The 25,465-nt window shown below is 49.9% G+C and overlaps 1 protein-coding gene across 1 annotated transcript in view; it reads left to right on the top strand.

Moving 5' to 3' along the window:
• Window positions 1–5,618: 5,618 nt before the first annotated feature.
• Window positions 5,619–25,465, top strand: part of Dnajc11 (DnaJ heat shock protein family (Hsp40) member C11) — a 46,071-nt gene continuing 26,224 nt past the window's right edge. The window contains exons 1-3 of the mRNA XM_032894085.1: window positions 5,619–5,744; window positions 20,633–20,762; window positions 22,961–23,034. Coding sequence (XP_032749976.1) covers window positions 5,673–5,744; window positions 20,633–20,762; window positions 22,961–23,034 — 276 coding nt within the window. The 5' untranslated portion in view covers window positions 5,619–5,672. The remainder of the gene's footprint in view (window positions 5,745–20,632; window positions 20,763–22,960; window positions 23,035–25,465) is intronic.

Raw genomic sequence — 25,465 nt, 5'->3', positions numbered from 1 at the left:
ACTGAGACCAGCAGAAGTCAGAGAGCATGAACTTCATACTCGCCAAGACCGTAGATTCTCCTGTCAGCCTGGGAGGAGTCAGAGAAAGATGACAGATGAATGGGGACAGCTGTGGCAGGCAGGACCAAACACGAAGGTGCTGGATCACCTGACCGTCCAATCAGGCACGCTGGGTCTTCCCAAGGGAGCTGATGGGCTGAGGGTAGCTTAATAGAGGCTGAGGCTGCTCAGACGACTGAATGGGCAAAGGTACCTGCGTCTGTGCCTGAGGACCTGAGTTCCGTCCTCGGGAGCCATGTGACGGAAGGAGGTCCCCTGAACACCTGGATCGGATGACATTGCAGGGGAAATGCTGAACCCCAGGGGCAGAAGCTGGGGATTAGAGATTTGGGATGTGTGCTTCATGCCAAACCAGTCAGTTTGGGAGTATCTAGTATGTCTCCCTGTCTTGATTCAATGTCTCCAGAGCCTCCGAGGCTGCCACTGGGGTTAGGTTCTCAGCCAGTGTGGATCAACCTCTCTGTGTGGCTGGCAGAGACAGGTGTGACTCTTCCTCTGGGTGACCCCGCTGCAATTATCGCCGTGGCTAAAGATGTCCGTGACAAGCCACTGAGTGCTCGGAGAACAGATAACATCAAGGAAATTTAATTCTTGAGTGCCTGCAAATTCCCTCTTCTCTTCTGTAGCTCAGGCTTCGTCCCTATCTGTCGGCTAACGGGGTTATCAGCCCTCGTGAGGGACAGGAAGAATGGGCCATGAATGGTAAGCAAGCACTAAATCCCAGCCCAGACTCCATGGCAGAGGAATAATAAAAAGATTATAGGTGATTCCTCCTCCTTAGTTACAGACAGAGAGCAGGGATTCAGGGGCTGGAGGAAGGGCAGGGCGGGCCGGCTGCTCCCCTCTCCTCTCAGGGCTAAAGGAGGTGAGGAAAGACCAGAGGGCATCTAGCTGGAGGCTGCAAATGAACTTATAGGACGCCCCGCGTGTTCGTGGGGCTTCCCGTGACCACAAGCTTACAGACAGCAAAGTTTATTTTGGCTCACGACCAATTGGCCTGACATTTTGGGGGCCTGTCACATACCAGGACAGAAGCAGAGAAAGCATGACTCACAGAAAGGGAAGAGGAGATTGGGGGGTCCATGTCTTAGTTAGGGACGCTACTCCTATGATGAAGCACGGTGACCAAAAGCAAACCGGGGAGGAAAGGGTTCACTTGGCTTACACTCCTATAGGGTAGTCCGTCCCTGAAGGAAGTCAGGACAGGAACTCAAACAGGGCAGGAACCTGGAGGCAGGAGCTGATGCAGAGGCCATGGAGGGTGCTGCTGACTGGCTTGCTCTCCATGGCGTGCTCAGCCTGCTTTTCTATAGAACCCAGGCCTACCAGCCCAGGGACAGCACCACCGACCATGGGCTGGGCTCTCCCCATCTAATTTAGAAAAGCCCTACAGACTGGCCCACAACTGCATCTCACGGAGGTATTTCCTCACCGAGGTTCCTCCTTTCAGATGACTCTAGCTTGTGTCAAGGTGACATAAGACTAGCCCAGCACAGTCCCGTAAGCCCTGTTGAGGGTACAATAAAGAACTAAGCCTACCCACACAGCTCTGCCCCCGAGAGTCCCCATTGACTGCCACCTACACCACAGTGGGGAAGAAGCCTATAACACACGCACACTGGGAAACATTTCTAATCCAAACCGTACCCTGCTGAATTTGAGTTTCAGATAGTTAGTATATCATCCCACAGTTAATGATATCAATCTCATGATGGTCAATATGGACTGCAACATGACGGGCACTACATTGGGGTGTGTGTGTGTGTGTGTGTGTGTGTGTGTGTGTGCATGCGTGTGTCCATGCACGCCTCTGAGCACACAGAGAATCCGACAACAGCTTTTTTTTTTTTTCCTTTTTCCTTTTTTCTTTTTTTCGGAGCTGGGGACCGAATCCAGGGCCTTGCGCTTGCTAGGCAAGCGCTCTACCCCTGAGCTAAATCCCCAACCCCCGACAACAGCTTTTAAGAGTCTGTTCCCTCTCTCCCCCCCTCTCTTCCTTGTGGGGTCTGGGGATCAAACTCAGATCGGCACACTTGGCAGCAAGCTCCTTCACTCACTGAGCCATATTGCTGGCCTGTACTGTGTTCTTGGCTGCAGATGCCATGTGACCCAGCAGCGGCCTCCTCAGGTTCCTACCATCAGGACTTCTTCTGCAGGATGGACCACACCTGGAACTGTGAGCCCAATGAAACCCTTCTCCCTTAAGTTGCTCTGGCCCCGTGTTTTGTCTCAAGGAGGAAAGTAGTTGACTCAATTACTCTTAAGCTACGTAGCTACTGTTTTCTGAAATGAAATCTCAACTCAATAAATCCTTTATTTAATGCGGCAGACCTGGGGTTGGGGATTTAACTCAGTGGTAGAGCGCTTGCCTAGGAAGCGCAAGGCCCTGGGTTCGGGTCCCCAGCTCAAAAAAAAAGAACCAAAAAAAAAAAAAAAATGCGGCAGACCTATCTCGGGAACGTGCTAGAAGGGAGGATCGCAGAACTGGGTTAAGTCATCAAACAGAAGGAACTTCTTGCCTGTCTATGGAGCGGCTACGTGAGAGCAGAACATCTTAGGGTCCTTGTGAATGTGTGACGCCGGAATGAGTTACTGTTTGAAAACCGAGAGGCCACACATGGGGCTCACAGTAGAATCCCAACAGTAGAATCCCAGCATGTGTGAGGTTGAGGTCAGAGATCACAGGTTCAAGGTCCTCCTCCGAAACATAAGTAGTTCGAATCCCCCCTCACCCCTGGGGTTATACCAGACCCTGCCACAGGAAAATAGAAAATAAAAATAAAAACAAATAATAAAGGTGCGACGGTTCGACAACAGCTGCATGTGTGTGTGTGTGTTCTGTGTGTGCACTCATAACAGCGTTTGTGTGTGCATAAAATAGAAACGACGTGTATCCATAGTTACAAAAACAAAGGTCTTGGGTGCTGGAGAGGTGGCTCAGTGGTTAAGAGCACTGACTGCTCCTCCAGAGGTCCTGAGTTCAAATCCCAGCAACCACATGGTAGCTCACAACCATCTGTAATGAGATCTGATGCCCTCTTCTGGTGTGTGTGAAGACAGCTATAGTGTGCTCATATATATATATATATATATATATATATATATATATATAAATAAATAAATCTTTAAAAAAACCCAAAAAACAAAAAAGGCTCACACATAAAGCGAATCTTTTAAAATGCATTGCGCATGTGTTAGCATAAGTTTTGCTCTGCCCCTAAGTCACAAGTTGCTTCGGAAAGTGCCAGGCCCTGGACGACAGTGGCTTTTTGGCACTTACTCTGGTTCCCAGAGTATGCCGGATGTGTGTTTTTTAACTTATAAACTTGTACAGCCCTTGGTTCCCATTATTTTGCCCACAGCACCTCAGGGTTTTTGGGAGGGGAGAAAGGAAAACAGCCAACCCTGGAAATAAACACATTCCCCGGGCCCGTGGTGTCTGGAAGTTAGCTCTCTGTTTGTCACAGCTAGTTTCCAACGAAATAGCGTGGGCCCAAGAGCAGACAGCCCCAGAGCATCCCTGAGTCGTTATTTATTCTGTCTGAGTGGTGATGAAAACCAGGTCATTCTCAATCATAGAAACACAGACCTGGGCATCGTGTAACATACCTTACGTTCCACTTATGTAACGCCTACAAGCTGTGTTTCCCTTCCCGAGCAAAGGAGGGACTGCAAGCATTCCTCTCTGCTCAAGTGAGCACTGCAGCCCAGTTACCAGTTAATACCTACAAACCTAAGGAAAAAGGAGGCAACTCAACAGAGAGAGAGAGAGAGAGAGAGAGAGAGAGAGAGAGAGAGAGGGGGAGGGGGGAGAGGGAGGAGAGGAGGGAGAGAGAGGGGGAGAGAGAGAGAGAGGCGCCCGTACACTTGCACACACAGCCTCTGTATGAAAATGTCAGCAGGTAGTTTAGCCCTAACCACAGCTCTGCAAAGGAAGGGAGAGAAGGAAGGCCTACAAGCCTGCAGGGAGAGGGCTGATGGATCACGGCTGTGGATGCTGTCATGGGGAAGCCTACCAAGCTTTTAAAAAAAAAAAAAGCTATTAATTTATAACCTGGGCCAGCAGCCTCCTGCAGGCTGACTCCACACCTACATGTCTCCAGCCAAAAGATCAATCCTAAGAGGAGTGGGCATCTTGGAAGGGACACGACACAGGCCCAGATGGCGCACATCTGGCTAAAAATTAGGATGAGAAAGGAATCAACCTCTCCTATCTACAGACAGGTGTTGGGATTTCCCAGGATACCAGCTTATGAAGGGCAAGCCGATGGCTGTGTGGAAGAACAACAAGGATCCCCGAGAAAAGATAGAGGTCATGTGATCCAACAGGTGGAGGAGCCTGAGCTGCTGCCCACCCCTTGATAACATAATTTCCAAGACACTTAAAATATTTAGATTATTGTAACCAAGACATTTTTAATAAGGCACCAAACAGCAGGCACCAGGTTGAAATCAATTAGACTCCGCTGCTAAATTATACGGGAGGAATTTCCGGCAGAATGGCTCTGAGGTAGGAACCACAGGTATATGTGCACGCCAGACGCAATTAAGAACCAAATGGATATTGCCTCCTCATTTACCCGGCAGGAAAAAAAAATGGCCAGGTGCTCCTAAATTCAGGGCAACGGTTAAGAAAAACAAAACAACACAAAACAAAAGCAGACGATAAGGCAGCTTTTGTGGACCACAAAGGGTGTAGGCAACCATTTTGGAGGTTTCCTGAGCTCGTGGAAGTCAGCATGTGAAAGTCAGGGAAGCCACCAGCGGCTTCCCTCCGGGGTTGGCTAGTGAGATGCGCGCCTGGGCTCAGGGTGGCTTTCCAACAGGCTCCAAAGGAGGGGAAGAAGCTCAGGCATCCCCCACTCGCCACCACCCAGAACCCGGGCCATAAGGGTCTTATATGTGTAGTGTGGCCCTGTAGGATGCTCCCCACCCACACATGTACACACACACCACATAACCCCCACTCTCACAACTGTACACACACACCATACCTACTCACACCCACTCACTCACTCACTCACTCACATACACACCCCCACACACAATTGAACACTCACCTCTCCACACACACACATATCCCCGCTCATATACCACAACCCCAACCCCACTCACACCCCAACACACTCTCACAGACTTCATACATGCTCGTACACACATAACACATCCCCTCCTCACACATCCCACACACTGGTATACACACCACACACACACTGAAACACATACCACATCTCCACCCAAACACCACACCTCCACCACACACTCCAAACACGCTCGTACACACACACACTCACACATATACATACACCACAATTTCATGCACACCTTACACGCTCACACACACACACACACACACACACACACACACACACACACACACACACACACACACACACGCCTTAACAGAAGCACATGCAAAGTTCCCGGCCTCGCAGCTTCCGGCCTCGGCCACGCGGGGGCGCAGTGCGCAGGCGCGTCCCGAGGGTTGCGGTGAGGCTCCGGGCCGCCAGGGGCCGCTGTGGCGTAGGCGGAAGACGCGCTGGGAACACCAGGCAGCGCCGTACCCTCTTAACTACGGCCTCGCCGGTTTGGCGGGGTGAAAGGTTGCGAAGATGGCGACGGCCTTGAGCGAGGAGGAGCTGGACAATGAAGACTATTACTCACTGCTGAACGTGCGCAGGGAGGTGAGGCCCGCGGCGCGGCGTCGGCCGGGCTGAGGCCCGGCTCGGTGGTTCTGGACGGTCGGACGGGTGGCTCTGGCTCCGCAGCGGCCCCGGCAAGGCCACGGCCCGGCCAAGAGGCCGCGTGACCCCGCCGCTGTGCGCGCCTGCCAGCCATCGAGCTGCCGGCACCGCCGCGACCCTCGCGCCCTGGCGCGGGTCCAGCGTCCGCCCGGCTCTCCACGTCCTGTGCGTGGTGTGCACCGTGCTCAGACCGGGTCGGGGCCCACGCAGTCGCTGGACCGGGACGAGAGCCCCGGGGAAGCCGCTGCAATGGGGTACCCGGTCCCCGCGACCCTGTCCCACGCTCCCCCTACACACTCCTGCCATAGACTAGGGGTTAGGGTTATCGTCCTGAGACAGCAGATGGGCAAACGGAGCCCGGGACACCAAGGTCAAGCCTCTCCAGGGCTCAGTCGGACCTCTCAATCTCTGATGCTACCGAAGCGGAGTCTACCCGCACAGGCTAGCGTTTCGTGCCCTCCTTCAATCCCTTGAGCCTTTGCCCAGAAATTAGAGAGCAGGACCTCCCCGGCCTGGACTCAAGGGGCGACGGACGAGCAAGAAGTGCTAGGCCAGAGACGCACCAGCGCTCTGACTAGGCTTCGGCATCCCAGTCAAGTGGATTCGACGCGGTCTCCTCGAGAATAAAAAGTCAGCCGAGAGACCCACACTGTCTGGCACGTGTATATTTCTCAGACGTTCTTATTTCTCGATGGCTAGTCCGCACTTGAGCTCTGTCAGAGAAGGGTTTCCGGAAGGCTTCCAAGGTCACGTCATAGGGTGCATTCGTGATGTCTGTGGCTGCTGGGCCCAGGCTTCCAGCCGTGCCAAGACAAGTCCCAATCCTGTCTTTTAGATTTTTCTGGTAGTGATCAAAAGTAGCCGAATTGGGCCATCAGCAAAGCTAGTCCAATTACCAGTAAACGTTAGTTTGTGTGCTAATAACATCTTTCCGAGTGTTTTGTGCACAGCTACCTGTTGAAAGAACTGTCTTGATGTCTCTTTAAATTGTGAGAGCCACCCTCATAAAAATCGAGGGAACAAACAGGTGTAATTCATCCATGGGCAGACTAACTCCAGAAACCCAGCTCTTGAACTCCACTGCTGCCTCAGTTTACCACTCCACAGGCGGCAAAGCTCTTTGTCCTGATACTGCGCTCTGTGTCAGCCACTGCTTACTACAGAAACTGCCCCGGAAATGTTTCCTGGACTTCCGGGTCTTATTAAACTGCAGCTGGGCACCTGGAGAGTCTCATTCTGCATTTATAGCTGAACTGTCCTTAGACTTTGAGCAAGTTGTTTCTTTGACTCCTAGTCACTTAGCAGTTGAATGGAGCTGTAAATTTTCCCCTGGGTTGTTTTGGTTTTGTTTGTTTGTTTGTTTTTCTTACACTGGGTCTCTGTAGTGCTGGCAAGAACTCACTGTATAAACCAGGCTAGCCTTCAACTCTCAGAGATCTGGCTGCCTCTCAAATGTTAGGAATAAAGGCAAAGCCACAATGCCTACATATTTCCTGGTTCTTGAGAAAGCAAAGTGGTAAAAGGAGCCGACCTTTCTGGGATGGGTCTGTTGTTTTGTTTTAAGTCTCTCAGTGTCCTGGCTAGTCTGGGCTGTTAGCATCCATTTACCTGTTTGCCAGAGCTCCTGAACCTGTGCCACTGTGGGTGTTCAACGACATGTGAGCCCCCTGGGACTTGAGGCCTTTGATTGCTACTGCACTGGGATAGGAGCCAAAGAAACACTTCTTTTAAAGGAATGCTTACTTCTGCCTGTGAGTGCAGGCACTCCCCACATTTATAACTAGATGAAGTCCTCACCACACAAGCCTCTGTCCCGTGCTGTTCTTGTCAGCACATTCAGTGTCGAGTGCCATCATATCTGCTTGCTGACTTTGTGGCTGCTGCTTCTACTGGAAAGAAAGCTGTGAAGATGGTGACATTGGTGCTTACTAAAGGTTTGCTTTATTTTCTCAAACCTAAAGTAGAAATAGCATGCTTTAGCTGGAGACCAAGCAGGAGAAATCTTCATTCTCAGGCTAGCGTGTGAGAGTGTGTGTTTGTGTTGTGCGTTGATGAGTGTCTGAGCAGCTGCTGCGTTTGCTGTCTGTTCTGACCCTGGTTGAGTCACTGTAGGAATCCACTCCTCTTCCCACCATCACTCAGAAGTGCCTTCAAAGGGCGTTTTCAGAATGATCGGCGTCCCAGCAGGCTCAGTCTTCTCCCTAGGAGAGCTGCAAGAGAAGCAGCTCTGCAGAGCCAGGACATTCATTCTGTGCGCAGGTTATAAGCACTGAGCTGGGCTGCATTCTGTTGGTAGAATGTTTGTCTGACATGCATGAAGCATGGTCCACACCAGGTACTGCATCTACTGAATAAACTGGGCACAATGGCACTTGGGAAGTAGAAGCAGGAGGTTTAGACATTCAAGGTCATCCTCAGCTACACAGTTAGTTTGAGGCCAGCCTGGGCTACCTGAGATCATGTCTCAAAAAGGTAAAGAAAAAATCAGATGCAAAAGAGAATTTAATAAAGTAATAAGTGCCAGAAATCTCCCTTCTTAGGTTTTAAACTGCACATTATCACTCTGAATCTCTATGTCAGGAGGTAGCCAGGACAGCCAAGTCCTGCTGTAAACAAAGCTGATGGCCCTAGTGAGGCAGCCCCTCCCACTGTTGTGGCGCTTCACCCTCACCCTCCTAAGTCATTCACCGTTAGTGGACCTCACCGAACCAGGTTGGCTATGTGGTTTTGTGGTGTTAGATGCATTATCAGGATTGAAATCAGACTCTTCTGATCTCTGGGGTGATTTTTCTAAACTGTATGGAGAAAGAATTCCTCAACAACAAATTAGCATTAAATTTACCGATTGTTAGCTTTTTGCAGGATTGTTTCCTTTAGATTTGTCTGGGTGCTGTGCATGAATATGCATATGTGCACATACGCATTCCTGTGGGTAGTCATGAGCTATTGGGGGGCACTAGGAACTGAACCTTGGTCCTCTACAGCAAGTGTGCTTAACCACTGGGTTATTTCTATGGCCCTTTTATAGAATTCTTAAACTGATATAATTTAAACCCAGTTTATTCCTAAATAATATGGTCTGGTTTCTTCTTTATTGCTCTTATTCTATACTTTAAAGAATTTCATTTTAGCAATGCATTCTGAAGCAGTAAGATTATCATGAGTTCATGATATCAAGACCAGCCAGGTCTATATTAAAAACAAACAAACAAACAAACAAACAGAAACCCTGTCTAAAGAAACCCGACTGGTCATATGTAGTTTTTTTGATCAGCCAACCTCTTTTTCAAAGCAGGGAGGTTTGGAGTACTGGGGCTTGTTTTTCGTTTGTTTGGTTTTTGTTTTGCCTGTCAATCGTGTCTGTGGCGCTTTGTTTGTCTGAAAGTCAGAGAACAATTTGCAGGAGCTGGTTCTCACCTTGTGTGATGTGGGTTTCTCTTCATGAGGTCAGTAAGGAGTGTCCCATGGACACATGTTCAAAGTGTGACACTTGTGGCAGTGATTGTGAATCAATGTTTGCCTTGGGCGTGTAGGGTCAGGCCTGGCTGTCCGCAACCAGAATTGTCCAGGTAGCTACATTCTTTCTGACCAGGAGGCTCAGGGCCAGGAATCTTGCCTGCACCTGGCCTGCAAGTTCTTAGCAGTGGAGACACCAGTGCTGAAGAGAACACATGGGCTTCGTCCCGGTACTCCTGACAGGAGGTGTACTGCTCTGCCTGCTTTCGTTTTTGTGTAATTATGTGTAGTGCTTATTGTATGTGTGCACATGCATCATGTAATTACATGGATGGGAGTCAGTTCTGTCCTTTCATTGTAGGAACTCAGGGCATCTGGCTTGGCAGCAAGTTCCCTTACCCACCAGATGACAGCGTACAGGCCAGTCTTGTTTTCTTTGACACAGAAATGTGGCTAACAGGCTGGGTGTGGTAGCACATGCCTTTAACTCCAGGACTCCAGAAACGCCTGGAAGGAAGTAACGCTGTATAAAGCGCGTACTGTAAGCTCAGGTTATACACCCTGCCGTTTGGGTGGACTGTGTGTAAAGAACTGGACAGAAGCAGTTATCCCGGTGATGGGAATGAGGTTCTGCTTATTGTGAAGCTATACACAGCATGGTGGAGCGTGGAGGGTAAACACAAGGTCAGGAGTTCAAGGTCCACATCAGCTCTGTTTGAGGATACCCTGGGCCACATGATACCCTACAAAAGACAAACCAAAAAGGCATGTGTGTGTGGACAGCCTTAGTATATATGCCTTGCACTGGAGACGTGACTTGGTGGTAGAGAGGTGCCGTGTGCACAGAGACTGGGCTGCATCTTCAGTACCACAGGAAGAGAGGGCGTCAGAATGTATGCATTAGGTAATTGTGCCCAGTTTACCGTGCTCCTTCTTGTCCAAAGAGCTGAATTTCTTTTTCCTAAACAGTATTGCTGTCCTTCGATCCATGCTTCCTGCAGAGTTGATTTAGGGTGGGGACTCTGCTGGAAGGTGAGCCTTAGCACGAGATGTCCCACAGAGCAAACATGAGAGATGGGAAGTACAAATGGAGGGGACACAGGTGCTCCAAAGAGAGAGAGAGAGGCAGGCGGGAAGGAGCTGAGGAGCAGGTGCAGCCAGGGTGACAGAGGCAGGTATGAGAGCCAGGCAGCCTGTGGTGTGGACAGCATGGAGGGTGCTTGGCCAGGTTCAATGTCCTCTCAATGTAATTAGCCAATAATACAAAGTTAAATTTACTTCGTTAATGAACCATAAGCCAGTTAAGACCTTCCTGCTTTGGGCATTTCAGTAATAGCTTCTTGAAATTTTTATGCTCCGGTTTTGCATTACCCAGTCAAACACTTTCCTCTCAGATTTCAATTGAAAGCTTTTGTGTTTATTGTAAATTTGGTAATAAAACAATAGAGAAGAAAATACAGGGCTCTGCTTAGCTTAGTTACGGGGCTGGACGTCTACTTTTATTAACTGCCTGTTTTAATTTTGCTTATTTCATTTATAGCTTCCTTGTTCAAATAAGGATTTAAAACAACAAATTAATATATTGTACACGTTTCAAAGAGGAGCCAGGCACACATCTCTGACAGGGAGAGACAGCCGCTGGCAATGTTGCTTCCTTGCTGCTGTTAGGATAAGGACGCACTGTGATTCCACTCTGAAAGGAACAGCCACCTTTGAGTTTCCTGAACTGTGCGATCTACTCCTCTGTGTTGGAGTGCAGTGTTCCTTCCCTGGTGTATAGAAGCCCAAGAACTCTCGAGAAGGAAAATGCCAAGCTAAAAGAGATGGGCTGCTAGCAGTGCGCCTGAGTGGGCAGGGCGGGGCAGATGTGCACAGAGGAGATTAAGTTCCTGTTGGGGAGATAGGGTCTGACCTACCTATGTTGATGGAGTCCAGAAATTCCTTCCACAGGAAATCTGGAGCATGTGTCTCAAGGGCACTAGATAAATACGTGGGCATGACCAGGAAGAGTCATGAAACCCAAGGTATGTCACAGTAGAGAGACGGGTGAGATGTGGTATGTCTCCTTGGTGACAGAGCTCAGACACAGAGAAGGGCGTCTGGTGGTGTAGCCCAGCTTCTTGAACACTGAGTTCCTCTGCATCTGTTGGTGGTGTGCACAGATTGTAATGGAGCCTCAAAGGGTGGCTTTAATGAAGACAGTCTCCCACGTGGGGTGGGGTCAGATATGACGTAAGGCAGCCTCAGCTGAACAGATGGTAACTTGCCCAGTCTGAACCTGTCTCTTCACCCTTAAAGTCGGGCAGTTCTGCTGTCTGCAGGGCTGAAGTGCGCTACATATCTGATACTTCCTGTAGAGACGAACATACAGTTCTCTGCACACGCCAGTCTGCCTGCCTGTCTTCTTTGCAGGGAATAAAAACGAAGAGTTGGGTGTGGTGTCACTGGATGGTGGAGGCTGGAGACTGGGGAGTCAGGGTCAGCGCAGGCCGTGTGGAGAGCTGGCTGGGTGTAGTGTACGCCTGCGTTACAGCACTTGAGCCAGATTGCAGGGACGGCTGAGTAGAAGGCCAGCATGTCTGTATAGCAAGACTTTGTCAAAAAAGAAAAGAACAGGTTGTCTCAAAAAAAGTGTGTGTGTGTGTGTGTGTGTGTGTGTGTGTGTGTGTGTGTCGGTGAACGCTGTAATTAGCTGCTGACGTATGCAGAGGAGTCCCTGGCAGTCCCCCCTGTATATTTCCTTGAGTGGGCGTGCAGGTCGTTTGGACACCCCGCCACCCTTGCCTCTAAGACTTCATCTCCTGTACCCCAGGCTTGTGAACCCACTGGGTATTGGAGGGCAACTGCACTCCTGATCCTCTCTCCTCCATGCCTCAGTGACTGGTCTCTTAATCCCTCTTATTTTCTGAGTTAGTGTTGAAGTTGGACTCCACTAAAGAAATTAGTGGGGGGTGGGGGAATAGAGAGACAGATACTCCCAGATCATAATGCCGGTGTGGAAGAGGTCGAAGGACAACTGCAGGGGTCATCTCTCTCCTTTGGGTTGTCACCTTGGCAGCAAGTGTCCCATCCACTGAACTGTGTCACTGGCCCTGGATCCATTTTGAAAGCGTTTAATAAACCAGATGTTTTATGTTTCCTCTCTGCTTTGTGGTGACATTTACCTCTTGCACTGCAAAGAAACTGATGAGTTCCTGCATCTGTCACCACCGTGTTCCCTGCACAGAGATAGGAAACGCCCTGGTGTGAGGTGACTGCAGTTGCCACAGTGCATTTCCACAGCACTTCAGCCGAACAGTACAGGGCTGTTCTTAACAAACGCCTGAGAAAGGGATGAGCAGAGGGACAGGTGTCCAATGAAGCGCCTGCCCACTTCCTGCCTCCCTCCCTCCCTCCCTCCCCAGCAGCACTTATATCAGCCTGCTTCCTCCGTTCTTCTGGCGTGCGTGTGCCGCAGCCTCTCTCAGCTGGTGCAAGCTAAAGTCACACAGTGCCCCGTAAGGGCTCTTCGCCTTGCCTTCTGACCACCCTGCTTTCTGTACCACTGACGTTAGCATTCCTGACCTACCACCAGCTTAAGTCCCTGTGTGCGTGCTTTTTCTTTTTTAGATTTATTTCATTTTTATGTGTGGAGTCGGATTCTCCTAGAGCTGGTGGTTGTGAGCTGCCAGGTGCGGGCACAGGACCTGCCCCTGGGTCCTCTGCAAGAGCAGAACAAGAGCTTTTAACCGCTCAACCATCTCTACAGCCCTTCTTCATAGGTCCTAAGAATGAAACCACATCTAGTCTGTTGTCTCCTGAGGGTAGGGGCCATCCTGTGGTGTTCATTTCTTTGGTGGTACCCAGAGCCTAGCTGACATCAGTCATCCTGCTGACAGGAATGGTATGGATCTGCTGCCCACCCCCACCCCTACCCCCACCCCGGCTCACCTGTATAGGTTTGTTTTACTTTGTGGAACACCCACCCTTAGAATTTTGTTTTGTTTTGCATGAGTGTATGTTGTTGCTGGGGGTAGATGTTGGTGTTGAACTCAGAGATTATGGTGGTCACCTTGTCCTGTGGGTCCTGACTCTGTCTCCTGAGTACTGGCTTTTTTTTTTTTTTTTCCCCTATTCTTTTTTTTGAGCTGGAGATGAACCCAGGGCCTTGTGCTTGCTAGGCAAGCGCGCTACCACTGAGCCAAATCCCCAACCCCCTGAGTACTGGCTTTAAGCAGGCTGCCACACCCACCTGCAGCTTGCACAGTACAGAGGGAGGATCTGAACTCTGGGTGTATCGCTCCATCTCCGGGATCCCCACTACCGCTGTACTGAGCCTCCAGTTGCTGGAACAGCCTTCTAGTTGCTTCAGGAACTGGCTACTGGAAGGAATTTCTTCATCTGTGTTTTAGGAAATCTGTGCTTCTCTTTTTTTTTTTTTTTTTTTTTTTCGGAGCTGGGGACCGAACCCAGGGCCTTGCGCTTCCTAGGCAAGCGCTCTACCACTGAATCTGTGCTTCTCTTATGAAAATTGCGTGAAGTCAGATGCAAGAGGAAAAGAGCAGATTCATACACAGGGGCTCGGGCATCTCTGCAGGCCTGCGGAGGCCCTGGAGACGAGCACAGCTCTTTCCTACTGGGTTTGGCCCTTTCCATCTGACAGATGGTGACTGTCTCCTCTCAGGCTCTTTATTGCAGGGGGAAAGGTTGCCTGTTTGCTGCCTTTCTCACCAACACCAGTAATGATGTCTGTAAATGAAAACAGTTTCCCATGGGGGGCGTGCGTGCACAGCCGCATTCTGCAGTGCACAGAGGCCATGCACAGCTGCACTTTGCAGTGCACAGAGGCCATGCACAGCTGCACTCTGCAGTGCACAGAGGCCATGCACAGCTGCACTCTGCAGTGCACAGAGGCCATGCACAGCTGCACTCTGCAGTGCACAGAGGTCACGCTGTCTAAGACATCTTTTCCTACTTGACAGGCTCTTCCTCTGCGTGGTTGAGGTGTTAGCCATTAAGGACAAGTCCGCCAAGACCCAGCCTTGCGTGTGGAATCTCCCTGAGACAGGAAGAGGCAGATCTCTGAGTTCCAGGCTACACAAGGCTAGCTATGTAGTAGAAGGGAAGACTGTGCTGAGTGGCAAACGGTCTCGGCACATGAGGGGTAAGGCTGCGGAGTAGGACACATTACAGAAGGGCCACATCCAGTCTCCCGGCCCTGAGGAGAGAGAGCAGGGTTTAGACTCTGCTGACACAGAGACTTAGTGACACAGTGAACTGTGGCCCCTTTCTTGAGGCAGCAGCTCCTGTCCAGACCAGCACAGTGTTCACTGGCTCCCAAGTCAGCCTCTTCCCTATAGGATCATTTTCCAAAGTACAGGCCTTTACACAGAGGCGGCGGTGTGGCCTCGGCTGTGGCCATTGCGTAGACTCCCCTATTGAGTAGGGAGGGTACAGGCTTCAGAGAGAGCTAAGCTCTGTTCTTAAAGTGGTGTGTGGCTGAGTGAGTGCCACTCCCTGTGCTGAGCGTGCTCTGTTGCTCCTTGCAGGATTGAATTAAGAGCGGAACTATTGCCATTGTAAGCACCTTGCAGCAAGCATTGCTGGCTCTTTGTTTGCCTGGCACACAGTAGGACTATTCCCGGTGACTGGTGTGTGGAGACCATGTTGCTTGTTCTAGGCTGTCCATACGGCACTTCCTGCTTCAGATGTTTGAGTCCCTCAAAAACAAAACAAACAAACAAACCCAAACAAACAAAACCACCACCAAGCACTGAGTATGACAAACCCAGGGCTGCCAAGAAGGCCACTGAGAAAAGCTCTGTTGACAACCTGAGCTTGCTTCTCCCCTTCCCCAGGATCCACATGGTGGAAGGAGAGAACAGCCTCAGACAACCGTTCTCTGACACATAAGTGTCATGTGTTCGTGTGCACACACAGAAGATGTGGCAAATGTTAAGGTTTGAGGCCAGCCTGGACTATCCAGTGCGAGCCTGTGTCTCGGTGTTGCTGAGAGGACGTGGGCTGCGTCTCTCTGCGTGTGCTGATGGTGGGTGTTCTCTGTCCGCGCTATGGGGCGTCTTCCTGACTGTGTCTGCCATTGCTTTCCTCTTCCAGATTGCTCCTTATTGTCTCTGTTTGTAACAGGGAGTGTGTGTGTGTGTGTGTGTTCCAGTTGTAGGGCATGTCATCCTGAAAAGAGCTAATCTGTTCCTTTCTAACTGAGTGTTCTCTCACCTTGCACAACTGTTCTGGTGAGCACTTCCAGTCCTTTGTTGAGCAGAAGCCATCCATGCCTTGTTTCAGAATTGTGAGTAGGATCAGGTATGTGTGTGTAGGGGTGCATGTGTGGGAACAGGTAGGGATGTGTGTGTGTGTGTGTGTGTGTAGGGGTGCGTGTGTGGGATCAGGTGTGTGTAGAGATGTTCCTTTCATGGGCACTTCTGCTGGTCATAGCTGGTTCTCCCCACCATTATGGGCTCTGGACATCAGACTTCCCAGCTTGCACTGCATGTCCCTTCTCCACTCGTGGAGCCACCCTCAACCCTGGTCCTTTTGTTCTGTGTCTTGCTTGATGCTGAGGAGTGCGCTGCAGCCCTCCCAGGACACCAGCTTTCTTTGGAGGAAGGAAGGAGGCGTGGGCAGAGAATACCAGCCTTGCAGAATGGTTCAAATTGTTCTTTCCTCTTCGGTTTTTAGAATATGTTGAGAAGAATGAACCTGTGTTGGCCATGATCTTATTTGTTGAGTGATTTTTTTGTCATTTGCTTGAGGGATACTATTTGGTGTTTGAAACAGGGTCTCATTTTATAGCCTAGGCTGGCCCAGAGTTCATCCAGGCCTCCTTCGTCTGGCTCTTGAATGTGCTGGGATTACCGGCATGATCTGTCAGGCCTGGCTGCATTAGAGGCCTTGATTGCCGACTCCTATATCCTGAACAGTTGTGAGCTTGTTCCCCACTTTGTTTGTGAGTCCATCTGTCCATCTTTTAAAGGTTTTCTTTCTTATTTCCTTTTTGTGTTAGTCTGTCGTCTGCTGCTATGATAAAATGCTTGAAGTTGGGGACTGTAAAGAATGGAAGGTTGATATAGCTTGTCTCTTGGGAAGTATGTGAGGCATTCCAGCAGCTTCTCTTCGCCCTGGTAAGGAAAGGCCTTGTGACAGTGAGTAAGGAGTGGCAGTGAGCCGTGAGGAGCCTGTGAGGGATGGTAATGGGGAGCTGGAGCAGCTGGGGTCCTGACCTTTTCCCTAGGACAAGCCACAGCCCAGTCTCTTTAGCATCAGCTCTGGGGACCCAGCTTCGGGCACACTTGGGGATACTCTTGTGGGTGGGTGGGTGGTTAGTTATGTGATGTGTGCACACATATGTGAGCCTGGGCGAATGAACTGTGCATTCCCAGAGGCTACAGGAGGGTGAGAGGAACGACCAGCTTGTCAAATGAATGCTGCTGCCTTTTGAGCCCTGGTCCTTGGGATCGAGCTGTGAGCTCCCTTGACCATTGAGCCTCTCCCCGGCTGTACTTCATGGCTTTAATGTAGTGGATGATAATCCCAATCTCTCCCCAATACTGCCTTTGATTCATCCGGTAGGCTTGGCGTGTTATATTTTATTTTCCCGTGCTTTAAGTATTTAGCCTGCCTTATGATTCCTTCTTTGGTTCCTGAAGGCTGAGTGGTGTGTCATCTCATAAGCACAGGTTTATGCAGTCTCTAGTCTCCTCTGATCGGCTTCTAGTTTCATGTGAGGATAGGAATGCCTGTCTATCTCTAGGATCTGCGGCAAGGCTGGACAGATGACTCAGAGCTTAAGAGTGTTTGCTGTTCTTCAGAGGAGCCGAGCTGAGTTCCTAGCACCCACGTTAGCAGCTCACAGCTACCTGTAGCCCTGACTTCAAAGGAGCTACGTGTCCCCTTTCTGGCCTCTGTGGGCACTGCACACATGTGGCATAAACAGACAGACAACCACACACATATGTTCGTGCTCACACAGAAGAATAGAAATCTTGTTAAAAGATCTATGGAGGCTTAATTTGTAGCCTAACATTCTCTTCAGATGACTGGGGCTATCAAACTTTCAGATTTTAAACTTGGGACATCTCTGGATTTTCCTGTGGAAGTTTAGAGATAAATGTAGCCTAGGTGCCCTTCTTAATGGCATCTCATTACCTTCCGAAATGGCATCAGGAGCTGAACGGTAGTGAGAAAGGTTATCATTTATGAAATATCGAACCAGTGACCTTAACTACTCAGTTGTGATGAAAGGCCCAATCTAACCTTTATTGAATGTGATATTTATTAAAAATGAAACTTCTCATTTCCATTACTTAATCAATAGCACTCCATGCCGTTTATTAAGATGATTAAAGGTGGTGTTGCAGACTAGATTCCTGCTCTCCAGACACTTGGCTTAATTTTAATAACCAGGAAGTGTCTTTCTAACTAACCTAGTCAGTCAGGTCCATTTTGTCCTATACTGGTAACTTTGGTAAGACACAGGAAAGAACAAAATTTGCAGGAAGAAGGCCAGACTGTCTCTCACCTATAATCCCAACACTGAGGGAACCGAAGTAAAAAAAATGCATGAGACCACATTGAGGCCAGCCTAGGCTACATGGTAAGTAAATGCATGAGACCACATTGAGGCCAGCCTAGCTACATGGTAAGACCCTACTGCAAAAACCCAGGGAGCTGGTAAGATGGCAACAGGCAAAAGTCTGCTACCTGAGCCTGATAACCTGAGTTTGATCCTAGAACCCACGTAAAGGTGGCAGGAAAGGACAGACTCCACTGAATTACCCTCTGACCTCTACGTGTGCAGTGTGTCACCCTCATGCTCATACGTGCCACAGATAGAAACATGCTTACACAGTAATTCTTGTTTTCACATAAGTGCGGGGCCTGGAGGACAGAAGCTCGGGGTTAGGAGTGCTTGCTTCTCTTCCACAGGACCAAGGTTCCTAGCACCCATGTCAGGTGGCTCACAGCATCTGTAACTCCAGCACCAGAGAATCTCATGTCTCCTCCTGGCCTCCACGGACACCTTGTACACACAACACCTTTATACACATGTGCACACATGTGTAGACAATCATGTGAATAATCTTTAAGAAACAAAAAAACTGCAGGCTAGTGGTGGCACATGCCTTTAACCCCCAGCACAGAGGAGGCAGGGGCAGGCAGATCTGTGATTTTGAGGCCAGCCTATTCTACAGACCAAGTTCCAGGACAGCCAGGGCCAAGTGGAGGAACTCTGCCTTGAAACAAAGGAAAGAAAAGTTTGCAGAAATGAACTGCAGTTTGCAGTAACTTAATTTTAAGTCATAGCAGTGAGCTATCAGAAAGATGTGTGTTTTATTTTCTGTTTACTATTGTGATTCAAATGTAGGGTTCCCTGCAGTTGACACGGTGGTGGAGCAAGAAGTATGGTGCATGGTTATTACTATGAGCAGGGAAAGACTCAGACAGGGAGAAGAGAGGGCTCAGCCATGGGACTGATGCCATCTGAGCACAGTCAGTGGGTGTGGTGCTGGTCCACTGTTCCTCACAGCAGGGCGGTGACCCTCCCACGTCCCAGTGCTGACAGGGATTGCTCTCCAGTGGTGTGCACTGCCTGGCTTGAGTGTGAGCAAACTGGTGTATGCCTCACTATAGCTAAGGAGAGCCTTGACTCTAGGTTTCACAGGGAGGGACCAGCAGGTTCTGAAGAGCCACCATTTGTGAGTTTCCTGTGTGTTGGGCTGTCTCACCGTCATTAGAAAGCTCTCTCTGGGGCAGCCGTAGGCGCTTACCTAGGAAGCGCAAGGCCCTGGGTTGGTCCCCAGCTCCAAAAAAAAAAAAAAAAAAAAAAAAAAAAAAAAAAAAAGCTCTCTCTGTCTCTCACCCAGCATCACAGGACTTGGAAGTAGCACAGGCTGGGTCTAGACACAGCCGTCAGATTCCCGAGCCTGCCTTCTCAGCCACTGGAATGGAAGGAAGGTCAGTGTAGACCGTCCAGCAAATCACAGAGGCAACCAGATGGAGAGGGAGGAGAGGCAGGTAGCTGAAAGCTGCTCTATGACCCCATTCCCAAGTCTACGAAGAGAAGGTCGAGGAAGAAATTGGTGACAGGGACAGTCAGCCTAGTTTTCCAAGGCAGAGAGGGTTGTTCCGCTTGGTCGGTGACCCTCTTCTGATGGATCAGCTAGCGGGGACCTCTTGGCAGCTCCTGATTTAGAGTGGCAGTACACAGCCACATCTGTGCAGCAGACAGACAGCTGGGCTCTATGGCTGGGCTAAAGGACAAGCTGTGGGCTCCGCCTCCATATTGAGCTTTTTGGAGGTCAGCCAGCAAGTCCTCTGCCCACCTCACACCTTCCCAGCTCCCTGTCTCCCTTTGGGTGCCTCGGGACCTAGATTTCAGCACCTGCCTGAGGTGCTGCTGGGAAATGTGCAGAAGTCATGCTACCAGAGAGAAATTTGTCCTGGAATGGGAAAGGTTCTCGATGCATATAGAGAAATGTCACATGTCCTTTTCTTTATCACTCTCTCCCTGAGCTCACTGTGTCCCTGGAACCTCTCCTTGAAGACCTACATGATGGTACCTGACCCTAGTGTATCACCATCCTTAGTGTCCCATCTCCACCTATATGGCTCGTGTCTTGGGTCCCTCTTGCCTAGTTGGTGACCCCACAGGATGCTCCCCTTGTCAAGATGTGCATGGGGGAGGGGCCACTTCTCCAGCATCACCTATGATAGACACCAGTGGTCTTGGGTGTCAGGCTGGCCAAGCAGACGGTCCCGGGGCCATGGAAGGACTCAGGAGGGGCTCTCAGTGGCTGTCCAGCCAAGGAGATGGCTGTGCTGGCCTCTTCCTGCACTCTATGCCTGTGTCCCATAGGCCTGTCAGGAAAGACTTGCTTATTGCATTTTCTGTATAAGCCCTGGCTGCTACAGGCTAAAGAACATTTTCCATATTCATGTCAGAGGCCGAGTTAGGAGGCTGTTGCTTTTGCACCCTTGTCTTTAGCTTTCAAGAATTGGTAAATGCCAAGTCCTTCTGTCAGAGGATTCAGCGGCCATCTTGTGCCTGTGGTACCTCACTGTTTTCTGTGTGCTGTCTGCTGTGGGTGACTTAGCTGATGTGGAACCAGGCAGCATGTGAGCCAAGGTGGAAACAGCCTTTCTCATTCTCTCTGATAGCTTGTCCCCAGCAAACCCTGTTGCTATTGATGTACATAATTGATCACTTTATTAACTGTGGAAATGAAGCCTTATTGGGAAATAAAGCATAACTTGATTATGTCCTGTGCGGAGGGCAGAGTGGAATGCGGCTGACAGTCCCTGTTTCAAGGCTGACTCTGTAATGACAGTGTTTAAGTGCCATTGATCCCCTCTAATGGAATTTCTCTTCCTAGGCCTCTGCTGAAGAGCTGAAGGCTGCCTACCGGAGGCTGTGCATGCTTTACCACCCGGACAAGCACAGGGACCCGGAGCTCAAATCACAGGCAGAGCGACTGTTTAACCTTGTGCACCAGGCTTATGAAGGTCGGTGGGGGCTCGGCTTTATGCACCCAGACATTCGATTTTTAAGAGACGTGGTTTGTAGAAGATAGAGAGCCGGAGTCCTGAGAGGTGTAGAAAAGAAGCACTTGCTTTGGTACCTTTTACTACAGAGCCCTTTGAGAGGCTCATTTTTTGCTCTGAAAATCAATATGTGCCCAGTAAGAAGAAAATGGGGGTGCAGATGAAGGAACGGGCCGGGTCTCGGTGGATGGGGGATGCCCAAGCTCCAGCCGGTTCCTAGTGTCTGCTTGGGGTGGGAGGATAGACTGATGCTTGGAAGCTACTTGTTTTGTGTACCCTCCACCCCCAACCCCCTTCCCACCCTGGCGAGAAACTACAAGGACTTTTTTTAACCCGGGTGGTTTTATTGGTTTTGTATCAGTCAGTGGAAGAGGGTCTAACAAAAGCCGGTATGAGCAGGCTGTGGGAATAGTTATTCAGGAGCTTAGATTTATGGCTTACACATAAAGAAGAGAACTTGGGATGTGTTTGTCTATGGGAAGGTGGAAGGTTCTGGAAAGAATGGTAGCTTCCTAATGCCAGGGAAGCTTCATGCCACCAAATTGGACATTTCAAAGCGATTAAGTGGTAAAAAAAAAAAAAAAAAAGTTACACAGTGATTTAAAAAATAAAAGCTAAAATGCGTTGTCTCTCTTGGTATTTATAGGTTAGGAAAAATCAGTTACTCATTCCAGACCCCTGTAATCTGTCCTTAGCCAGAGGCCAAAAGTTAAACACTGCGTCTCAACGTGGCAAGACTCCTCCGCGCAGGCCAAATAGTGGGTGGCAGATTTTACCTTACCATTTTTTTGCCAAGGAACTAAATTTTGACCAGGGATCAGTAGTATATACCTTTAATTTTGGCAGGAACAGGTAGAGTTCAAGGCCAGCCTGGTCTACAGAATGAGTTCCAGGACACGGGGGTCGGGGAGTGGGGATTTAAATTGGAATGACTAGTAAAAATTGGGGAGTGGCATATGATTGGCAGTCTGGTGGTGACCAAAGCCTGTAAGTTCTGATGTGTAAGGGGCTGCAGGGGTTCTGCTGTCTCAGGTACGTGCATGGCTTGCTGTGGAGCTTAGAGACCCAAAGACAGGTAAACAGAAAGCCCACCTCCCCGTGAAAGTGCTGCAGCAGGCACGGCAGCAGGCAGGCCACATCCTGGTCAGCAGAGTCCTGGATGGGTGCTTTTTTATTCCATTGGTTTAGCTCAACAAGTGTGGCTCTTGTGTTTTCCAGCGGCCCTCATTTCTTTCCCCTCCATTAGATTTGAGTATGGATAGGCTTATTTACGTCGCTTTTTAATTAGTCCTAAAAATATATGGGATCCTCAGAGAAGAAATAACACAAAGGTCCCCAGCATAACTCAGAGCAGAGCAGGGGTGACAATTCACTCCGGGAATCTGAACGCCTCTTTCCCTCACTGAGGGCGCTGTCCTCAGGTGACATGGCCAACAGGGTTGTGGATGGTAGTCACACACCTGTGACCCCAGGTTGAGGCAGGAGGGTTGGGATGTTCCCCAGGTTGAGGCAGGAGAGTGGGATGTTCCCCAGGTTGAGGCAGGAGAGTGGGATGTTGACTGTCAACTGAATTTGAGCCTGAGCTACAGTACTGTAATCTTAAAATATTACAAATAAAGACAAGTACACCACAAACAGAGGTCTCGGGATGAGTAGTGCTCCCTAGTAAGTCAGCCGTCTGGAGTCCTGCAGAGTGCACCAGGAGCAGAGAGGGCCCAGCAGCCTTCTCAGGCGGGCTTTCTCATGGGACATACTGAGCTCCTGACCTCCAGCACTCGGCCGGTAGAGGCCGTGAACTGGGATGTTTAGGATATCCCCAGCTACATAGTGAATTCAGATCCAGCCTTGTCTACCTAAAACAGTCTCAAAAAACTAAAGTCTGAAACAGAAACAAAACGCCTCTGCTTTAGAGCTGTCAGAGCCACATGGTAGCTACAGTTAGGAGCCCTGCACCCAGGAGAAGCCCAGCTTTCCCATCTGTAGCCTGGGGAGGGAAAAACATTTAGTTGGAAGATTACAAAAAAGACAGACAGACAGACAGTCCCCAGGAGGTCTGGGAAGGCAGTGGGGGACTCTCCTCCTGACCTGTACAGTGGGTTTTCAGGACTGAGGGGAAGTTCATGTTGTCTATTGTTTGATTTTTCTTTTTTCCATTGCAGTGCTTAGCGACCCCCAGACAAGGGCTATCTATGATATATATGGGAAGAGAGGCCTGGAGATGGAAGGATGGGAGGTAAGAGAAGCTGGGGCCACGGAGGCCATGATGTCTGTGAGACTATGATAAAGCACACCAGTCACCACAGCAGCCCTAGGGACCTGTGACAGACCTAGCTGTAAGGCACTGAGATATCAGAATGTTTACTCTGCCCCTCCCTGGGGCAGGAGTGTGGGCACGCCACTAAATGTACTGTAAGACCTCAAATAGCTACAGAATATATAGGTGTTGTTACTTGATTATGTCGGAAGGCCTATGTGCTGGCTCCCATGGGATCCCATTAGACGTCAGCAAGAGATGTGCAGACAGTGCCAGTTTCCTGTCACCTCCCTCACGTAGAACTCCCCCTGAAGTTCCTCTGGTAGTTGACTCATGCTGTATCTTTCCCTCCGACCCTGACGTGATGCCGGTCTAAGGCTTGAGCTGTGGTGGGAAGGAAGCAGAGCTGACTGGTTCTGCTGGGGGCTGGAGGCCACCCCATCTGTAGCTGTGCTTTGATGGACGCAGGACGCATCACCGTGGACTATAACTACAGAGATTTAGTCCTGGGAGGTTGTGTCGATTTCCAGTGGCTTGTCTGAATCACCAGCTTAGCAGCATTGGACCTGAGTCCCTCTGGGGAGCCCTACCCTTTGAACTAGGCTGTGTTTACACTTTGTCCCATCCTCCATGCCATATTGTCATCGCCCTTGTGGCACAGGCTCTGTGTGTCCTGCCTAGCTCCATGGACGTTTGATTTCCGGCCTCTAGCTTACTGGAAATCTCAGTGGTCAATTATTGCTCTGCCTCACTTAACCAAATGGGAAATGACTCCAGTCGTTTCCAGGCTCTCTCCTCAGACTTTGTGCACTGCTCGGATCAGTTACCAGAACTGAGGACTGCATTCGGGGCCACTGGCTCCAGAGACCTCGTCAGGACTAGGGTTTTGATTTCTGGCATTGTTCCGGCACTCCTGGAATGGTGGAATCCTCTGGCAAAATAGAACTTAACTACCCCTCACCAAAGCAGAATGTCTCCCACTGGCACGAAGCAGGTGTAACAGTAACCGTGCAGCCAGGCACTGGTGGTGAGATGATAAACTGCATTATTTTAGGAAATTTAATGGAATAGAATTCTCACTAAATCTCCACTGTACACAGCCAGGCATGGTGGCTCACAGAATTCGCAGCTTTGGGAGGCAGAACCCAGGGAACCATTCATTGGAGGCCAGCCTGGGCTACAGTGAGTTCCAGACAAGCCTTGGCTCTGTAGAAGATCTTGGAAAAAACAAACCAAAAAAACTGGAAGCGTCTGGAGCTGTAACAGCGCCAACTGTGCAGTTGGAGGCTTTTTCCTGAGTTCCTCAAGGAGGGGCTGCAGGGTTGGAGAGTCAGTAGGAATGTGCAGTGCTGATCTTGTAGACTTGACTGGTGGTCCATGACCAGATGAGACCTGACACTGGCTGGAGAGACAGCTCAGCCATTTGGAGCACTGGTTGCTCTTCCAGAGACCTAGGTTCAAATCCCAGCACTTACAACTGTCTGTGACTCTAGTCCCAGAGGATCTGATCTCTATTCTGATTTCCACGGGCACCAGGCACATGAATGGTGTAAACATTCATTTTAACAAAATACCCAAATGGCATAAAACAAAAATTTAAAAATTAGGAAATTTTTTTAGAAGTATTAACATTGAACCAGACATGGGGGCTCATGCCTTTAATCATGGTGCTCTATGGGGTGTGGGAGGCACAGACAGGTGGACTTCTGAGTTTAAGGCCAGCCTGGTCTACACAATAAGTCCCAGGATATCCAGGGCTATACAGAGAAACCTACCTGTCTCAGAATAACACCCAACCCTCAAAAAAAGTTGACTTAGGCTCCTAGACTTTTTAGAGCCACCAAAGCCCAGAGACTGTGGCTGTGGACATTCTCCCTGGAGGTAAGCTGCCCATCCCCCACCTGCCCCGCACATGTCCCACTCGCCCTCTTTATGGGTCTCTGTGACTAGCCCTGCACGGTGACCAGGGACTGACTGGTCCCGGTGAACGAGGCTTCCATGAGTTCACAGGCTGCTAGTGATAAACTCTAGGGTTAGGAACTTACCCAGCATACAGCGAAGGTCTGGACACCACATGCAGGGCTGCCCTCCCTGACCACCTTTTAGTGTCAGAGTGTCGGGTGAGTGCTAATGACAGAGGCCTGTGGTGACAAGAAGTACCCTCACCGCTGTGGAAGGACAGTCGGTTCTGATCCTACACCAGCCATGTAAAGTGTGGGTGCAAGCGGAAGGAGCTGGGCTCTTCTCACTGGAGTGCGAGCCCCACAGGCCGCAGCAGCTGTCAGTTCATTCCGCCAAGGTCTGAGTCCCAGACTGTCCACCCCGCCCCCACACTCTACCTCTCTCTTGGGGGCTACGGCTTGTGCAGCTGGAAGCAGTGTCCTCAGAAATGGGGGCTACGGCTTGTGCA

Source organism: Rattus rattus, chromosome 1 (genome assembly GCF_011064425.1).
Source record: "Rattus rattus isolate New Zealand chromosome 1, Rrattus_CSIRO_v1, whole genome shotgun sequence".
Taxonomy (NCBI): Eukaryota; Metazoa; Chordata; class Mammalia; order Rodentia; family Muridae; genus Rattus; species Rattus rattus.
Note: the sequence above shows the minus strand (reverse complement) of the source record. Positions and strands in the feature narration are given on the sequence as shown.